An 18,816-nucleotide genomic window follows, 5' to 3' on the forward strand; every position below is an offset into this window, starting at 1 on the left:
TTGCTCAATAGATTCTGTTGTAAGGAGGCATAATAATACAATATTTCAAAACGGGAATCAGTTGCATTGGTGTGAGTGCTTTCCAAAGGCTGGCTCTTGCTTTTCTTCTGCAAGAGAAAATTGCAAGGTCTTCACTGAGAGGTTTTATTGCTCTTGTTTCTTTAAAAAAAAAAAAAAAAAAAAAGTTGGTTCTCCTAATGGTCTTGCTAATGGACCCTCACTAGTCTGGCCATGGAACAGGAAACTTCTCATTGGGTATTTTCAAGACTGCCACGGGGAATCAGCTGCCAGTTTACTGCAATGTTGAAAACTGCACGAGTTTCTGGGATTGGCATCAAAATGCTAATTTAAAAGGTAGAGTGAAACCGCGGCTCACGTTTTCCCTGCCTGCACTCTCGGCAGAAAGAACAAAGAGCCGGCCAGAGAAGACCAGAGGCTGAAAACTCACCCCAAATCTGTTTTCCTGAGATCATTTTGGAACCATGCCTGAAATGCCGGAGAACATGGAACAGGTAAGAGCTAACAGTTCAGGAAATGAGGCATTCTGGAGTTGGAGTTTCTTTAAAAGCATCTTGGTGAATGTCTGCTAAAAGCCGAAATGCATGGGTGCCATTCATTTCTTTAAAACATAGAACTTTGGGACATGAAAGAATAAACTAACTTTAATTATTGACCCTGTATGGAGAACTCAGCTAAGTCTCATTAATGGGGGGTGGGGGGAGGGGGAAATGCAGAACAGAACAGCAATTTCATTTACACGATTGAATGCAGTGATGCAGGTGCAGGGTCTGTATAAATGAGGATTCTATCCACAGTGTACGCTCCAGCCTTTCTTTGTCTTGGCGTGAATGGAATCTGCTAACATAACTTTTAGCTCCAGGTCGCTCTCTTTAAATTTATAGACTTAGCCACAGCACGAACTTGGACAGTGCCTGTAAAATGATGGCTTTTTTTTTTTTTCCACACAGAAACTTCCATCTTTAAAGAATATGATTACACACACATGTACCCCTAGAACTACCCCTACGTTTTTCCTGCAAATATCAAAAAACTAGATTCTCAAATGCAGGCAGTAAACTTTTTGTTTCTCTCTTCTCTGAGAATCAAAGCGCTAATTGCATGGGCTTGCCCTTAACTCTTCTCCACATTGAATACTTAATTTCATTTTTCATAGATTAGATGGCAACTAGAGACTTTTTAAAACTCCCCAGTTTTTAAAGTAAGAACTAAGAGGATCTGGAATCTTCTCCCTCAGTCCCCCACTGCCCTTTGGGGCTGGGGCAGTGCTCTCACTCGAAATAAATGCTACAGTGATGAACAGGGACAGTCTGGATGAAAAGTGAGGGTCCTCGGGCTCTCTAACGTTAACTGTTCCCACAAATAAGGCATGAGTTCTTGTTGGGGGGCAGGGGGGCTGGGTAGGAAAGTCACAGGACTTTTGCAAAAGGCTGCTTAGGCTCTAAAGCAAAAAGGATTTTGGAAATAGGACAAGCGTTTTGAAGTGAAAGTCACCTGATTTGTCACTTTAAAAAGCGTGATGCAGGGTGCTCAGCATTATTCTCCCCTCCCTTGGTACCTTCTTCAACTCTTGGTCCTACTTTTTAGCATCCCCGAAAGACAAACAGGCTCTTGAGGTGGTAATGGCTCATTTGCCAACACTTGTATTTTTCTTGTCTCTTCTGAATCTCTCAAAAAACACTCCTAAGGCTCCAGGGATGCATGTCTATTGTGCTTTCCTTCTCCCTCTTGCCTCACCGCCCCCCGCTATGACTTTGTAAAACGTCTTATCCCACTTTATGTATTACACGCCCAGTTGATTTTTTAAAATTATGTTTTTCAATGGCAGTTTATATTCGGTATTATTTTGTATTTGTATTAGTTTCAGATTGATTCTTTATGCACTGCGCAGTCTACAGACTTGAAACTCCACGCGATACAATTCAATCCTCCCCTAGTCAAAGAAAAAAAAAAAAGGAAAATACATAAAATAAACAGCCTTCCTCCTCCCACACCCAAACAAAGCTTGTATTCATGGCTTGAGGCCAAGGCCTTTGTTTTGCGTGTCCCTTTAACAGTTGGCGCATGGGCGGAGAGCTCCCCCCAGCGTGCCCGCCCCTTTCCGGGGTTTCCGCACGGCGTGGCCAATCACCGGAAGCGGTCTTGGCGGCGGAAGCCGGAAGCTGTGAGCAGGTCGGCCGGGACCGAGGGGAGGCGGGCCGAGGCCTCAGAGCGGCGGCTGGCGCGGTTCTGGGCTGGAGCTGGTGGTCATCGCTGCCGCGGCGACGCGAAGGCGGCAGGCATGGTGGGGCGGGAGAAGGAGTTCTCCGTCCACTTTGTTCCCGGGAACTGCCAGCTGGTGGAGGTGAAGGAGGGGTCTCGGGGGTCTCGCGGGAACCGGGCAGGGGAAGGGTTTTCCAGGCGCCCCGGCCCGAGTCGCCTCAGGGCGGCCCCGCGCCACCTCCTCAGCCCCAGGAGCTCGGGGCGGCGCCACGGGGTTTGTTTACCTCGGCGCACGACCGTTCCTGTTTGCTCTGCCAGCCTCTGCGGCCGGAACTGAGGAAATCGGTTCCTTTTGGTGTCTCCTCTCCGCTCCCAAGAATGAAGAGGGGTTTTCTGAGCTGTCTTGGTTTTGATTCTTAAAAAATTTTTGGATCCTTTGTTCCTCCCCCTCGGTCACACCCGCTTGTGTGTCTTAGGAAGAAGGGGGAAAGGTGGCTTTTCCGGAATAACGGTATTGGAGGTGATATCTTGAACTCTTAGTTTACCCAGGACACTGTGTTAGGCGTTGTCATCTTCATCACTAGGAGATTGGTTTGGCTCCATTTTACGGATGAGAAAGTCGAGGCTTAGCGGGTATGCCCTTGGTCCGTGTTCATTAAGTGCATTGTGACTGGTGCTTGGGGCTTTAAACCACGACGGAGGTGGCGTAAAAGGAAGGCTGTTGCAGTGTCCGTATTCAGTTCAGGCTTCCCAGCATTCATCCGTCTACAGAATATTATCTAGCTCTGGGGATGAGACTGGTAAAATGCCCAGACCAATATGTCTTACGGATGTAAGAAAGGATGGAGGAAATGGCAGTTCTAGAGAGCAATGCAGAATTTTAACTCCTCTGAAATGTAGCATAGTTCGTGCTTTCATATACCTTTGGGACTTGGGAGGGGGTAGAGTTAGGGGAAAAAAAAAAGGGGGGGGGGGCTATTTAAACTGCTGTGTTGTCCCTGTGTACCCCGAACAGGGCTGGGTGCATGTTACCTAGTGTTAGTTTTTGTTTGTGTATATCTGTATACTTTGCACAGTAGGAGCTCACGAATGTGGACTGGTTTTCCTTCAATAAAAAGCGGTACATCCAAAAGCTTGGGCCATACTTGCTGCTCTCAAAACGTGTAGAGTCGCCCTAGCTGGTTTGGCTCAGTGGGTAGAGCTTTGGCCTGCCCACCGGGGGGTCCCGGGTTAGGGGTTCCATTCTGGTCAAGGGCAGGTACCGCGGTTGCAGGCTGGATCCCCTCCCGACCTGTGGGAGGCAACCGATCCCTGTGTCTCTCTCACATCCTTGTTTCTCTCTGTCTCTCCCCCCTCCCTTCTATTCTCTTTAAAAATCAATGGGAAAATATCCTCAGGTGAGGATTAACAAAACAAAACACTGTAACACAAAAATCTGTGGATGTGAGGGAAGCAGACTGGTGGTTTCTGTGAATAGTGCCTGGGGCGCACAGTAGGGTGACAGGAGCGAGACCAGTGTCAAGGAGGTAGTCACGAGGTAGTCATACCTCGTCCTAAAAAGTCACTTCAAGCCCTGGAATGTCTCCTCAGTGACCTGCCTTGAGGGGGAATCTTGTGGGGATCAATGAAAGACATGACTGTGGACCTGCTAAATTGAAGAAGTTCTGGAGAATTACGAAGTATTGCTGTATTTACCACTGACATTTAAGAAGATCCCTCTCTAGGTTGTTAGTGATTTTTCACCCTGCTTTTCCTCTGACATGCTTAATTCCAGTGTGTTAAGTTAGAAATCACTGTTTGGGGTTATTCTGAAGGAGCCATTTATCTTTCCTTACAATGTGGTATTTGATTAGATAGCATAACAATAATGGTAGTTCCACATCTGTGATAATAAAAGCATAATATGCTAATTAGACCAGAAGTCGACTTTCCAGATGAGCCGAAGCCCGGGTCCGGTGTCAGAGGGAAGCTGGTGCTGGCAGCCGGGGAAAGGAATGCCTACTCTTGCAGGGATTTTGTGCATCTGGCCTCTAGTTTAGTTACATGATGTGTTTACTTTTTCAAGAATTTTTTTTCGTATCTGAAAATGTGGCATCTGATGTTAGTGAATTCTGTACATCTAAGATTCTATACAACAAGAGAAAGAAATATGTTCAGACTAACTTAATGTTTGATATAATTTACCTATAGGTAATAAAAATTGATACAGAATTTTTAGGCTCACAAAATATTTCCAGCTCTTGATTGTGGTTTTGATGAAACTAGACAGTTTTTTATTCTTCCATTCTGAGTCTCTCAGAGTGTTTGGATGTTCCTGTGTTTTGCAGGATTAAATTTATAGAGTAAAAAACAGTCCAAAGTAATTTTCAGAGGAATATTTTCTTCTTAAAATAAAAAAGAAAAACAGTATGCTTTCAAAAGCTTTAGTAGAGTTCTGTTTATATATAGAAACTCAAAAATTATTTTTGATTGGCATCTTAATTTCAGAGTGAAACATATTTTATTTGTCACCCACCAAATAAACTTATAATCCAAATGGAGAAATCTTGTCTTGACCCCTATAGTGGTGACAGAAGGTGCTCATTGAGTCTCTGGAGACTATGAAAAGAGTAAAACTTAATATAAGTAAGATCAGTCTCTGTGGACCCCTTTGTGATGGGGGTAATAGGGGAAATGTCTAATTGAAGAACTATACAGCCAGAAGAGCCTTAGTCACCTTGTCCAAATGCCTCGTTTTACCAATGAGGAGTTAGAGATGAAGTAACTTCTCAGTGGCACAGTTCTTGGCAGAGCAGCTAAAATTTAACTGTCATGAAACCAAATAGAAGTTTAAAAGATTGAGACAAGACTCATTATGTATTTGCCTGGATCATAGAAGCAAGAAGACCCAAGTTCTAGTCTTAACCTTTTCCTTTTATTGTGGACAAACCCTTTAACATCTCTGGACTTCAGGTCCTTCCTTTTGGAAATCTATCTGCCCTGCCTAATGAGGCTGTTATGAACAGAAGGTATGGTGTAGGTTTATATGACACTTGATGGTTTTCAAATAAAAGTTTGTGCAGAATGATTTATGTTTCAGGAAGTGCTTGCACTTCCGATCTCTGCTTTTTTTTTTTTTAATTAAATCTTTATTATTCAGATTATTACATTTGTTCCTCTTTTTTCCCCCCCATATCTCCCCTCCTCCCAGTTCCCGCCCCACCCTCCGCCCTTACTCCCCACCCACTGTCCTCATCCATAGGTGCACGATTTTTGTCCAGTCTCTTCCCGAAACTCCCACACCCCTTTCCCCCCCAAGAATAGTCAGTCCATTCCCTTTCTATGTCCCTGATTCTATTATAATCAACAGTTCATTCTGTTCATCAGATCATTTATTCACTTGATTCTTAGATTCACTTGTTGATAGATGCATATTTGTTGTTCATAATTTGTATCTTTACCTTTTTCTTCCTCTTCCTCTTCTTAAAGGATACCTTTCAGCATTTCATATAATCCTGGTTTGGTGGTGATGAACTCCTTTAGCTTTTCCTTATCTGTGAAGCTCTTTATCTGACCTTCAGTTCTGAATGATAGCTTTGCTGGATAAAGTAATCTTGGTTGTAGGTTCTTGGTATTCATCACTTTGAATATTTCTTGCCATTCCCTTCTGGCCTGCAAAGTTTCTGTTGAGAAATCAGCTGACAGTCGTATGGTATTCCCTTGTAGGTAACTGAGTTTCTTTCTCTTGCTGCTTTTAAGATTCTCTCTTTGTCTTTTGCTCTTGGCATTTTAATGATGATGTGTCTTGGTGTGGTCCTCTTTGGATTCCTTTTGTTTGGGGTTCTCCGCGCTTCTTGGACCTGTAAGTCCATTTCTTTCACCAGGTGGGGGAAGTTTTCTGTCATTATTTCTTCAAATAGGTTTTCAATATCTTGGTCTCTCTCATCTTCTGGCACCCCTATAATTCTGATGTTGGTACGCTTGAAGCTGTCCCAGAGGCTCCTTACACTATCCTTGCATTTTTGGATTCTTTTTTCATTTTGCTTTTCCCGTTGGGTGTTTTTTGCTTCCTCGCATTTCAAATCATTGACTTGATTCTTGCGCTCCTCTGGTCTGCTGTCGGGAGTCTGTATATTATTCGTTATTTCAGTCCGTGTATGCTTAATTTGTAGTTGGTTCCCCAATATAACATCGAGGGTCTCATTAGTTTTCTTGTAGATCTCATTAAGTTTATCGGCGGCTTCTAAACAGTTCTTGAGAGACCTTAAAAGTGTGGTTCTGAACTCTATATCTTCCATTGACAATTTTGTCCTGTTTCTTTGTCTCCGCATTTTGTTATGCTTCCTTGGTGCCCCCCCTAGTGGTCTTTGTTCGCAGTCTTATAGTTAAACCTTGATTGTTGTAGCTAATACCAGGGAGGGTTTGACCTCCAGGCCAAGTGGCTATGAGAATCAGCTGTGTCAGCAGTGAGAGAACTTCTGTCCTCTAGGGAGGTGCTAATCTAGCCTTTGCCTGAGGCTATCTGGCAAATGCCTCTGTGCAGGGCTTGGGTGGGGCGGGTCGCACAGGATCAACAGGGTGGGCCGGAGAGAGCAGTTATGGCGGCTCTCAGTCCTGTCCCAAGGGGCTCTGCCTCTCTGAGTCCCAGCACCCGCTGCAAAGCTCAGAGAGAAAACTGCACTCGCTCTGACCGAAGCCAGACAGTCCCGCTTCTCCTGTTTGAGTCTGGGTCCCTAAAGACTCGCCCGGATCTGGTGCTCAGAGTCTGCGACTCCCTCCCGATTGAAAACAACAACCGCGCCCTCCACCGCCAGCCCGCTCCGCGCACTCCGCACCTCAGAATTTGACTTCAGCACTGCGCCTCCTCTGAGTGTCCGTGTGCGTTTCTCTTTCCTCCTAGTTGTAGGACTTCCACTCAGCCAGCGTTCCTGTGGTTCTGGGTGATGTCCCTTCCGTCTTTTAGTTTTACTTTTGAAGTAGTTGTTCAAAGCAGCAAACTCCGGCGTTAACCTATGCCGCCATCTTGGTTCTCCGCGATCTCTGCTTTTTTAATAAAAAGAAAAATTTTAAGCATTGACATATGACCATATTGCCCCAGGGTATAGGGTATAAGTTTTCCATGCATCTCCCATCCTTTTTTAAAGTTGTGTATTCTCTAAAGAGCTTTTCTGTGCTTGTAACAGTACTGCATTTCATCAAGTCTAAGATGCTCTCGATTATAAAATCATCTGGCTCTTATTTTAAGCTGCACTAAAAAGCAGGCAGCACAGCCAAACTATGACATTCATAAGATGCATCTCTATTTTATTCATTGACATGAGATGTTGCAATGAGGGAAAAGTATGCTTCAGAGTCAGTGGAGTATGCAGACATCTTAATTTACTGTTTACTTTATGGATTGCATAATGCTTGTTCTTTGACTTCAAATTTTCCTTTTTTTTTAAAAAAAAAAATATTTTTATTGATTTCTGAGAAGGGAGAGAGAGGGAGAAACATCAATGATTGGCTGCCTCCGGCATGGCACCTACTGGGGATTGAGCCCCAAACCTGACACATGCTCTGACCAGGAATCAAACCTCAGTCACTGAGTCACATTGGCGGGGCTAATTTTTCTATTTAAGGGGGAAAGATGTCGTTTCTAGAAAGATAGATGGCACTTTTTGAATAAGGGAAATTTATTTTGAGAAAAGCCTTGCTCTTTCCTGAAGTTCAAGATGACAGTTCTTAAAGTGCAGCTCCCAAATCTATTCATTCCTTTGCTTTAGAAGTAAAAAGTGAGATGCTCAGAAGGAACCACATTGGAGCTCTCTTAACAGTATTTCCCCAGGGATGTTTATTGTACTTATCCTGTGTAAATCGTTTTTTGATTGTTTCTCTGCTAGACTTCGCATGTTTTCTCTTTATGTTCAGTCTTTGAAGAACTGTTTTCTTGCCAAAATGTAAAGAAAATACTTTGCTGGCTGAAATCCTTATTTTCATAGATCATTTGGCTGTGAGCCAAGTTTTGCAACAGAAAACCTAGATGAATTTTCCTTCCACTTGTAAAAAGTTATGAAATTGGTTGATCTAAGAAAAAAAATAATATCCTTTAGAATTTACCTTTACATTGTCCCTGTCAGCCTTTCATTTCAGGTTTTTCCTATGATGGAAGTACCTGATTTGGGTAGCCTTTTTTTTTTTTTTTTTTAATGTAGAGTCTGCTGAGTTATTCAGCCGAACTAAGGGCTAATGAAAGGTCTTTGGTTGGTGTACGCATCTTTAAAGTTTTGACATCTCAGAATTAGTTGCCTGTAACAACACTTTGAAATAAAAAGTCTTCAGGATGATAAAATTTAATAAAACTTAAGTTGCTGACTTTATTCAAGATTTTAGCAAGAAATTTGCTGTTACCATCTTGGTATTATTTCCTAAATAGCAGTTCCTTTTAATTTTTATGTGTAAGGAATTTTTTCTTTTTCACAGATGCAACACATACCAGTTGAGAATATTTTCATGTTGTTGTTTTTCTCTTATCCTCTATATCTGTGTTTACTGGTTTAATTGGTCTGTGCCGGTACATTTAGAGTTTTAATTCAGGAACATTTACCAGTTTAGTTAAACTTAGGATATTAGTGCCATAAGGATCAAATTTATTTTTCCTTCACATAAATTCCTGTGGAATGTGACTTCTCTCACTCAGACCTATCAAAATATGATATATCAGTGAAATTTTAAAGAAAACTTGGGGTTAAAAACTGGGAACCAAAAATATTAACTTGTAAACATTGGTGGAATAAAGCCCAAATATTTAATCAGGCCATAAAATAAGCATAAACCTAATTGTGGATTTTATAAACGGAAAAACATAATTAAAGTTGCTGTTTATTGCTCATTTGGACATCATTGATTATAAAATAAAGATTTTTTTATTAACATAAGAAATCACAGTCTTTTTGACTAGCTAATTACTGGCCATATCATCTTAGGTTTTTATTTGGGGAGTAAGATTATTAAAACTTAAGTGATGTACTTATCGATGCAGTTGACTGATCTTTGTTCTTAAAACTTGGCTTATAGATACGGGACATGAAGCAAACTACTCAGACTTGAAGTATTTAGTGGATGATGATGTTTACTAATATTGTTGAGAGAATATTTTCAAAGAAAATGCTTTTCACCTTTTAGGAGGAAGTTAATGTCCCCAATAGGCGTGTTCTGATTACTGGTGCCACTGGGCTTCTTGGCAGAGCTGTGTACAAAGAATTTCATCAGAATAATTGGCATACCGTTGGCTGTGGTTTTAGAAGAGCAAGACCAAAATTTGAACATGTTAATCTATTGGATGCGAATGCAGTTCATCACATCATTTATGATTTTCAGGTATGGTTTAGTCTATTTACTTTAACAAATGTAAACCATGTTAAGAATCATCTGGCCCAGTCAGCATGGCTTGGTGGTTGAGTGTTGACCTATGAAGCAGGAGGTCAAGGTTTGATTCCTGGTCAGGGCACATGCCTAGGTTGCAGGCTCGATCCCCAGTGGGGTGTGCAGGAGGCAGCCGATCAATGATTCTCTCTCCCTCTCCCTTCCTCTCTGAAATCAAGAAAAAAAACAAACATCTGGATGACATAGAAAATCTTGCTCTCAAGAAAGTTACTGTACTTAGACTCTGATCTATTAAGCAACAATATAGAATACACTTTTAAAAAAAAATTCTTTATTGTTTAAAGCAGGGGTCCTCAAACTATGGCCCGCAGGCCACATGCAAATACAAATATTATATTTGTTCCCGTTTTGTTTTTTTACTTCAAAAGAAGATATGTGCAGTGTGCATAGGAATTTGTTCATAGTTTTTTTTTAAACTATAGTCCGGCCCTCCAACGGTCTGAGGGACAGTGAACTGGCCCCCTATTTAAAAAGTTTGAGGATCCCTGGCTTAAAGTATTATATATGTCTCCTTTTTCCTCCATTGACCTCTCCCCAGTACACTTTTAAGCATGGCAGAGTATATGAAATCCTTAAAATGATTAGGTTGACAAAAGGTAGAATATAAAGCATTTTATTTAAAAAAGTATGTTTCTGAAGTACTCTTCTAAGTAGCACTTTCGATACAACTGTATTTTTAAAAAATACATTTTTATTGATTTCAGAAAGGAAGGGAGAAAGAGAGATAGAAACATCAGTGATGAGAGAGAATCATTGATTGGCTGCCTCCTGCATGCCCCACACTGGGGATAGAGCCCGCAACCAGGGCATATGTCCTGATCGGAATCAAACCGTGACTTCCTGGTTTAATCACTGAGCCACACTGGCTAGGCATATACAGCTTTTAAAAAATAATGTCTGTAAACCTTACAACACTGTAAAATGGACAGTATTTCCATTTTAGAGATGACAAAGGCTCAGAGATGTTAAAGAATATGTTGGCCATGGTCACAGTAAAGTTCCAGAAAACTTTAATTTCTGTTCTACCTCTAATCAAATGGAAAGTTTTAGTTTTTTTTTTTCTAAAAATAATGGATCAAGTAACACCTGCATTAGAATTTTTTGGGAAACTTGTTCTTACGACTCTCCCAGAGATTTTAATTCAGTAAGTCAGTTACGGGACCCGGAGCTCTACACTTAAGAAGCACCACAGATTGTGCACATTCAAGCCTGAGAACAACTAAGACTGTGCTTCCTCAAGCAGTTGTTGAGAAGGGGGCAGTTTGTATGTGGGGAGGCCAGCCTGCCTGTCAGTCTTCTTCCCAGATCTTAGCTGTGGCTCCACTCCTCTGGGAAATAGGTGCTCCTTCTCTGCAAACCACCCTCTTCATTTCTGTCTGGACTTCTCTCACGTGATGGTGAAACTGTGTCTTTCTTTTCCACTAGATCAGCAGTTCTCAACCTTGGCTGCACATTAGAATCACCTGGGAATCCTTTTAAAATCCTGATTCTGGAGGATGAGGCCCAGAAACCAGGATTTTAAAAAGATTCCCAGGTGATTCTAATGTGCAGCCAAGGTTGAGAACCACTGCACTAGATGATGAAGTCCTGCTCCTTGGACAGTGCTTAGCATATAGGTGGTATTCTAAATGCTCAGCTGGGAAAATAATTTTTAGAGATAGTTGATTTTCTTCAAATGAATAGTCTAAGAGATTTGAACTTATGAATTTGATTTGCAGTTGATATTCCTCTCCCTTTAACATAGATTTATTAAGATTTAAGTCATATTAATCACACAAATAATAGCTCTTTTCTCCCATCTGAATTTGGGGATGTATTTCTAAATAGTTGACACAGATATTTGTGTGATTTTCCCTAGGGATTGCCAAATTGCTCTTTTCAGAGCCTTTATGTATGTATGTATGTATGTATTTATTTAATCCTCACCCAAGGATGTTTTTCATTGATTTCAGAGAGAAAGGAAAGAAGGGGGGAGGGCAGGAGGGGGGAGGGGGAAAGGAGGGAGGGAGAGAGGAGAGAGAAACGTTATTAAGAGGGAGAAATGTCAATTGGTTGAGCCCCAATCAGAGATCAAAACCCTGACCCTTTGGTGACGGAACAACACTCTAACCAACTGAGCCACACTGGCCAGGTGTCTACATATAATTTTATGGAAGTTCAAGCCTTGAAAAAGGGGAGCGTGACAAATACAATGATTCTTTAGTTGAAGGAATGTTGAACTTAACATTGTTCTAGAATTAAATCACTGTTGGAGGCTGTGGTTTCTGTTTTATTTATTTTTTGGGTTAAAAATCAATGCTTAACTTCCAGCCCCATGTCATAGTACACTGTGCAGCAGAGAGAAGGCCGGATGTTGTAGAAAATCAGCCAGATGCTGCCGCTCAACTTAACGTGGATGCTTCTGGGAATTTAGCAAAGGAAGCAGGTAACGACTACTTCATAAAATCATTCTATAAAGTATCAAATGATTGCTGAGTTTGTAAAGATTAGGCTTGTATAGATTGCTTATAAGAGATTTGTCTATATATGATACATATGAGAATATCATATATAAGCTATTAAAAATTACAGATAAGATTAATGTTATATTTTAATTTTAATATTTTGTTTTGTTTTGTTTTTTGTTTGTAGCTGCAATTGGAGCATTTCTAATCTATATTAGCTCAGATTATGTTTTTGATGGAACAAATCCTCCTTATAGAGAGGAAGATATACCAAGTCCCTTAAATCTATATGGCAAAACAAAATTAGAAGGAGAAAAGGCTGTTCTGGAGAACAATTTAGGTAAGACACAACAATCTCTTTAGCCACAGATTTGTTTTTGGGATTACTTTTTATTTATGATGTGTGTGTGTGTGTGTGTGTAATTTAAAAAAAATTGGTCAAAGAACAAGTCACTGGGGAAAAATGAGAGAATCTGCACTAATAAGAGAGAAATATGTAAATTGGTTGTCACTCTGCCACACCTACCAGCCAATTAGGATGGGTATGCAAATCAACCCAACAAAGATGGTGGGTTAATTTGCATACTCAGGCACGGAGTGAAGACTGAAGGCTCCGAGCGAAGAATGAAGACGACTGAAGACTGAAGAGGCTTGGCTTCTCTGCTGCGGCTGGAACGGTGAAGCCAAACCTAGCTGCAGGCCACCGGAGCGGACGGACCAAAGGCCTGGGTCCTGGATGCCGGGGGAAAACCAGTGCCTGCAGCTAGGGGAAGGAAGGCCTATTGCGCGAATCTTCGTGCAGCGGGCCTCTAGTGTAGTTAATAAAAAAAGAAAAATAATTTTAGAAATCTTAAAGAATTTGTGAATTTTTCCAGATTTTTTCCTAGTATCACTATTTACATATTGTGTATAGGAAAAGTAAATTATACAGTACAAATTTTTGTAATCTGGTTTTAAAAATGAGCCAATATCATTTCTCTTAGATTGAGGTCTTCTGTTATTTGTGTGGTTTTTCTTTTCTATGTGTGTTTGTGTATAGATCTGTATATACACATGTATGTGCTGATTATAAAAGGTATGCACCCTCCTTGCAAAAGAATTTTGTAAAATTTGAAATTGTAAGGAGTGAAAGTTCTCTTCCATTGCCGCCTCAGAGAGAAGCACTGAATGTGGTTATGTATGCATGCATTTTTGTGGATTTTGAAAATGTGTGCATGTTGTTTTGTACTTGGTATGTGTGTGTGTCCCCTCATATACTTGCATTTTAGTACAGATGGAGCCATCACTTGGATATCTAATTCCTATCAATGGCTGGATTGTACTTGATTTAATGATCCCTATACTAAAACTATTGCTTTTGTCTTTGAGAAGCATCCTCTAGTATAGATACTAATAGATATTTCATTTATCAGGCTTTTTTTTTTTTTTTTTGGTATTGTAAATTATTCTGCAAAAATTATCCTCAAATTACTTATCTATACATGGTTGTCTAATAAGTTAATTTAATTAAACTGTTTGATTTTCAATTAAAGTGTCAATTATCTAGTCTGTTGTAACCCCTCATTAGGGACCAACATAAATCTAAATACATCATAATTCTTTAATCAGTGGTTTCAAGAATTATGTGGTAAATACTCACATACCCTTTATATAGATTCACCAATTGCCAATGTTTGCCACATGTGTTTTGTACATAATTTTTTTTTTCTGTATTAAGAATCAGTTGCATTTTACTCCAAAATACTTTACTGGGTATCTTCTAACCAGGATGCTCTTTACATAATTACAATGTAATTATCACACTCAGGAAATTAAACAATACTGTCATATGATATAGAGTCTATATAGGAATTTTCCCAGTTGTCCCAATAATGTCCTTTATTGCATTTTATTTTTTAATCTAGGATCCAATCAAGGATCACTCATTGCATTTAGTTGTCATGATCAGTTTTATTTTTAATGATCATAATAAGAAATTATGTGTAAAAATACCCCAAATGAGAGAACATTTAAAAACACTCAAGATGACATTTGTTAAATGGGCATTATTACAGTGAGCTGTGTCATTTTGGTCTATTGTAAGTTTTCTACAATATTGTTTAAATCCACATAATATGATTTTACATCAAAACTTAACCAATCAGCTTTAAAATATTACCTGCTTCATTTCTAGGAGCTGCTGTTTTGAGAATTCCTATTCTGTATGGAGAAGTTGAAAAGCTGGAGGAGAGTTCTGTGACTGTTATGTTTGATAAAGTGCAGTTCAGCAATAAGTCAGCGAACATGGACCACTGGCAGCAGAGGTTCCCAACGCACGTCAAGGACGTAGCCTCCGTGTGTCGTCAGCTGGCAGAGAAGAGAATGCTGGTGAGAATCTTTGCAAGGAAGATTTTCTAACTTCCATCGTAGTAAAATCCTGTTAATGAGCAGAAGTTAAAGTGCTTTATTTCTACTTTTTAAATTTTTTTATGATTTTTCAATTGGAGTTTACATTCAATATTATTTTGTATTAGTTTCAGGTGTACAGCACAGTGGTTAGACAATCATATACTTTAAAAAGTGTTCCCTCCCCCAAAATAAAAAATAAAATAGTGTTCCCCCAATATTTCCAGTACCCAACTGGTACCATACAGTTATTCTAATAATATTGACTCTATTTCCTATGCTGTACTTTATAAAGTGCTTTTTTAAAACTGTAAGGAGAGCAAGCAAAAATAGTTTACAGATAGATAGTAGGCTATATTTATGAGTTACAAAAATACACCCTTGTGTTTGCATTTCTCAAATACTACAGATCCCAGCTGTCATTCTTTATTACAAGATGACTTGAAAACTTGTATTCTTTGGGTAACAAAGTAATCTAATGTCCTAAGAATTTTGATTAAGCACTGTGTAATGTTGAAGAAGATTCTACATAGGAATTCACAATTTCAGCCACTTTAGGGGTTAAATATTTGAATATCTTGGAGCTAAATAGAGTATTCATAAAGAGATTAGACACTGATTTATTTTAGAATAATAGTATGACTATACTTTTAACATAAAATTTTATATATATCTTAAATATGTACTCTGACAGTATTTGATAATGTTATAACTAATTAGCTCATCTTGAAAAATAGTTCTATTAAGGTTTGTCTTTAGCTTAGAATAATTAGAAATACTCATTATATTGAATTATGCTTCCATAAAAATCTGTAATCATTTTACATCTCGCTAAGTAAAATAGTCACCTATATTTTTATTTTAAAAAATACTCAAGGCTACATTCTAGAAATTGCTTTTCATGTTAGTTGGGAATATACTTGATTTTAGATATCTTGTGGAGAACATTCCAGAAAGGAGAGATTTTAATTTCTGGGCCTTTTGATTACCTTTCTTGTCAAACCTACCATTCAACTCAAATCAGAAAGTTAAAACTATTTTGAATTTTGTGTCCTTGTCAGGATCCATCAATTAAGGGAACTTTTCACTGGTCTGGAAATGAACAGATGACAAAGTATGAAATGGCATGTGCAATTGCAGACGCCTTCAACCTCCCCAGCAGTCACTTACGACCAGTAAGTATATAATATCTAAAGCCTTGCTTTTTGAAATTTCAGAACTAACACTGTAGTGTGTATTATTGATAACATTTCCTTGTTGCTTTGGAAGTGTTGGTAACTTCCATTTTCTGGTATTAATCACAGTGACCCTCGCTTGTATGTGGCAATTTATATTGTTAATTTTCTCTAAATTATTATGCATAAAGGAGCCAGTCAGTATTGGTGACATTTATAGAAAATGTATTGTCTTGATTATAGCAGCTTTTTTAAAAAAATAAATATTTTTCCAGCGATCAAATAAGATTTGTACTGAGGGCTAAATGAAGTAGAGAATATAAAACCTCAACATGTAGCCTTTCATGTGTTTTTTATGTTTTCTTTTTATTTTTCTTTCAAGATAACTGACAGTCCTGTCTTAGGAGCCCAACGTCCAAAAAATTCTCAGCTTGACTGCTCCAAATTGGAGACCTTGGGAATTGGCCAGCGAACACCGTTTCGAATTGGAATCAAAGAGTCACTCTGGCCCTTCCTCATTGATAAGAGATGGAGACAAACGGTCTTTCACTAGTGTATGTGTTGTCTTTTTTTTTTTAACGATAGAGTATGTGGCACTTTCTAAAGGAAATAGTTTTGTATGAGTGCTCTTTAGTTGTGACTTAGGATCTTTCAGGTAAATGATGCTCTTGCACTAGTGAAATCGTGTAAAGAAACTGAGGTCAATAATGCCTTGCTTGATGTAATTGATGCTTCTTTTTATCATTTTGTTTGTTCTGGCTTAATTTGCTGTTTGAATGTAGTAGATTATGATTCTTCAGTATTTGTGAGCCGGGATGAAACAGATCTGCTGTAGACTTTATTTTTGAGGGAGTGGGGATGAAATGCATTGTTCATTCCTCAAACCTCTACATTTTCAGGACTATTGCAACTGTTGACCCTTTTCTGTTTTAAAGTGTTAAATACTATGAAAATCATTGGTGTTCATTATTTGCTTTGCTTGAGCCCAGATCAAAATGTTTGAAGAAAGAAACTTTATTTTTGCAACTTAAGTGTGGTTTTTATGCTTGAGATATTTCTACATGTCATGTATATTGTCACTCCTGCAGCTCCATGCCTCCTGCTTGTGTAGCAGTGTATGGTGAACACTTGAAAGAGAATGTGTGTATGTGTCTGTATTTTTAAATATATATAAAACTGTTGTTTTCACTCCATGTCACTAAGTGATATTTCATATGTATGGTTATACTGTTAATAATGGGCCTTGTAAGTCTTTTGACCATTCAAAATAATAATAAATGTGTACTACTGGCATGGGAATGCTGAGTTTTCTTATATTCCTTTTTTTAAATGTAAGGACCAACCATATAAACTGATTGTTATTTTGTTGCTTTAATTTTTAAAAATTACATTATTACCATCTGCTGCATACAAGAGAACGTAGTTAAAATATATATTGAGATACAAAACACTAACACACACCAGGAAACTACCACTTGAGATCTAAATTGTTCCAGATATTATGTCAACTGTGTCAGCTGGTTGTTTTTTACTAAAATAACTAGTAACATATATGTTACATATTTACACAGAACGTTTTTTCTGAAGAATGCAGAATATCTGAATATATTATCTGCACTAAGTGATACTCAGGTGACCTTAACCTCAACAATATCTTTGGTTCTTAGGAAGGTATGACTTGGCTTCTATTCGGGGGTCCGTGCACACCCTAGTTTCAGATTTTCTGGTATCACTCATGGGGTATTCTTTCCCTAGATTATGATCTTATTCTCTCATTGGATAAAATGTCCTAATTTACTTAGAATTTGAGGTTTAAAGAAAAGAGCCAATTGGGGAGATTTGGTTAAAGCAGCAATTCCCAGACCATGCTATCTATGTTTATCATTAACTAGGGGAACATTCACCAATCGATACTTAAGCCCTCACCTGGGCCCACTGAAATAGAATTTCTGGCCTTGATGTTTGCTAATTTAGTTTTAAATGTTCCCCATGTGCTTCTAAGGTAGCCAGCCTGGCACATATATTTGAAGCATTCTGTTTCTTTAAGTTCATCTCATGTGGTACAAAATTCAGATTTTTAGAGTTAGAAAAACCTTTCTCATTCTCTAGCCACCAATCCTTCCAACTGTGGAGGAAACCAGATTCCGGTATGTTTCTAGAGATGTTCTGCATATATAAGACTACACTCGCAAAACGTGTATGTGTTCACACTCGCCATCCCTTCTTTATTTTCACAAAGAGTAGCATAGTACACATTTTCTTGCACTTTATTTTTTCATTTAATATACCTTGGAATTTGTTTATATTAATTACAAAGGAAGTTCCTGTTCTCTTTTTGAAATTTCAATCTTACAGAAAAATTGCCCTAACAGTATAGAATGCCTGTATTCCCCTTTCCAGGTTCCCAGGTTGTCAACATTTAGCCACATTTATCATTTTTTCTTTCTCTGTATATATACACAGAAGAGAGTATTACCTGTTTTCCTGAACCATTTAAGAGCAAGTTGCGGCCATGGTGCCAAATCACCCACTATCACTTTATCGTATGTAAACTTAATGCCTTATAAAAATAAGAATTCACTTCCACATAACTGTAATATAACCATCAAAACTCAAGCAGCTAATTTTGATAAAATTGTTTGATACTCATTGGTAGCTCCAATTCTGGTCTTGCTCTGGAGGGTTTCTTTTAGCTTCCCTCCTTCCATATTTGCAGCCCCTTTATTCATTTGTTCATATCATCGATAAGAATCATTTTCTGATCACACCAGGTCCCCACTGGTCCCCTCATCACCCAGGCCTCCTTGAGCCAGGTGAGCATTCCTGAGCCCTGGGCCCTGGCCCTGATGTCAAACCTAGGCCGTTTGACCTTTCAATATAAATCCTTCACTATTTCATTGCTGTCTCTTACTCATTATCGCTTTCATTCTACTTCATGGATATTACACCTGTAGTCTGACGGTGGTGGGTTGAGTAATGCCCCCGACACCGACATGTCTGTGTCCTAATCTCCAGATCTGTGAATGACACTTTATATGACAAAAGGGACTTTGTAATTAAGAATCGTGAATGAGATTACCCTGGTGGGTTCAGTGTAATCACAGGCAGGGGAGTAGATAAATAGTAGATGTGGTCACAGAAGCAAGAGGTTGGAGTGATGATGCCAGGATGAGGTCACAAGCCAAAGA

The 18,816-nt window shown here is 39.1% G+C and overlaps 1 protein-coding gene across 2 annotated transcripts; it reads left to right on the forward strand.

Annotated features, from left to right (window-relative positions):
• The first annotated feature begins 305 nt into the window (after positions 1 to 305).
• Positions 306 to 16,927, forward strand: MAT2B (methionine adenosyltransferase 2 non-catalytic beta subunit). Of its 2 annotated transcripts, none has more exons than XM_059699129.1 (7): positions 306 to 512; positions 9,364 to 9,558; positions 11,935 to 12,049; positions 12,256 to 12,408; positions 14,242 to 14,435; positions 15,515 to 15,628; positions 16,011 to 16,927. In XM_059699129.1, the coding sequence occupies exons 1-7, from the start codon at positions 483 to 485 to the stop codon at positions 16,179 to 16,181; spliced, it is 972 nt and encodes a 323-aa protein (XP_059555112.1). In that variant the 5' UTR covers positions 306 to 482; the 3' UTR covers positions 16,182 to 16,927. The 2 variants fall into 2 exon arrangements, with proteins under 2 accessions (XP_059555112.1, XP_059555111.1); XM_059699128.1 differs by lacking the exon at positions 306 to 512 and adding an exon at positions 2,189 to 2,362.
• The last annotated feature ends 1,889 nt before the right edge of the window (positions 16,928 to 18,816 follow it).

The sequence above is a fragment of the Myotis daubentonii genome, chromosome 5, assembly GCF_963259705.1.
Source record: "Myotis daubentonii chromosome 5, mMyoDau2.1, whole genome shotgun sequence".
NCBI lineage: Eukaryota > Metazoa > Chordata > Mammalia > Chiroptera > Vespertilionidae > Myotis > Myotis daubentonii.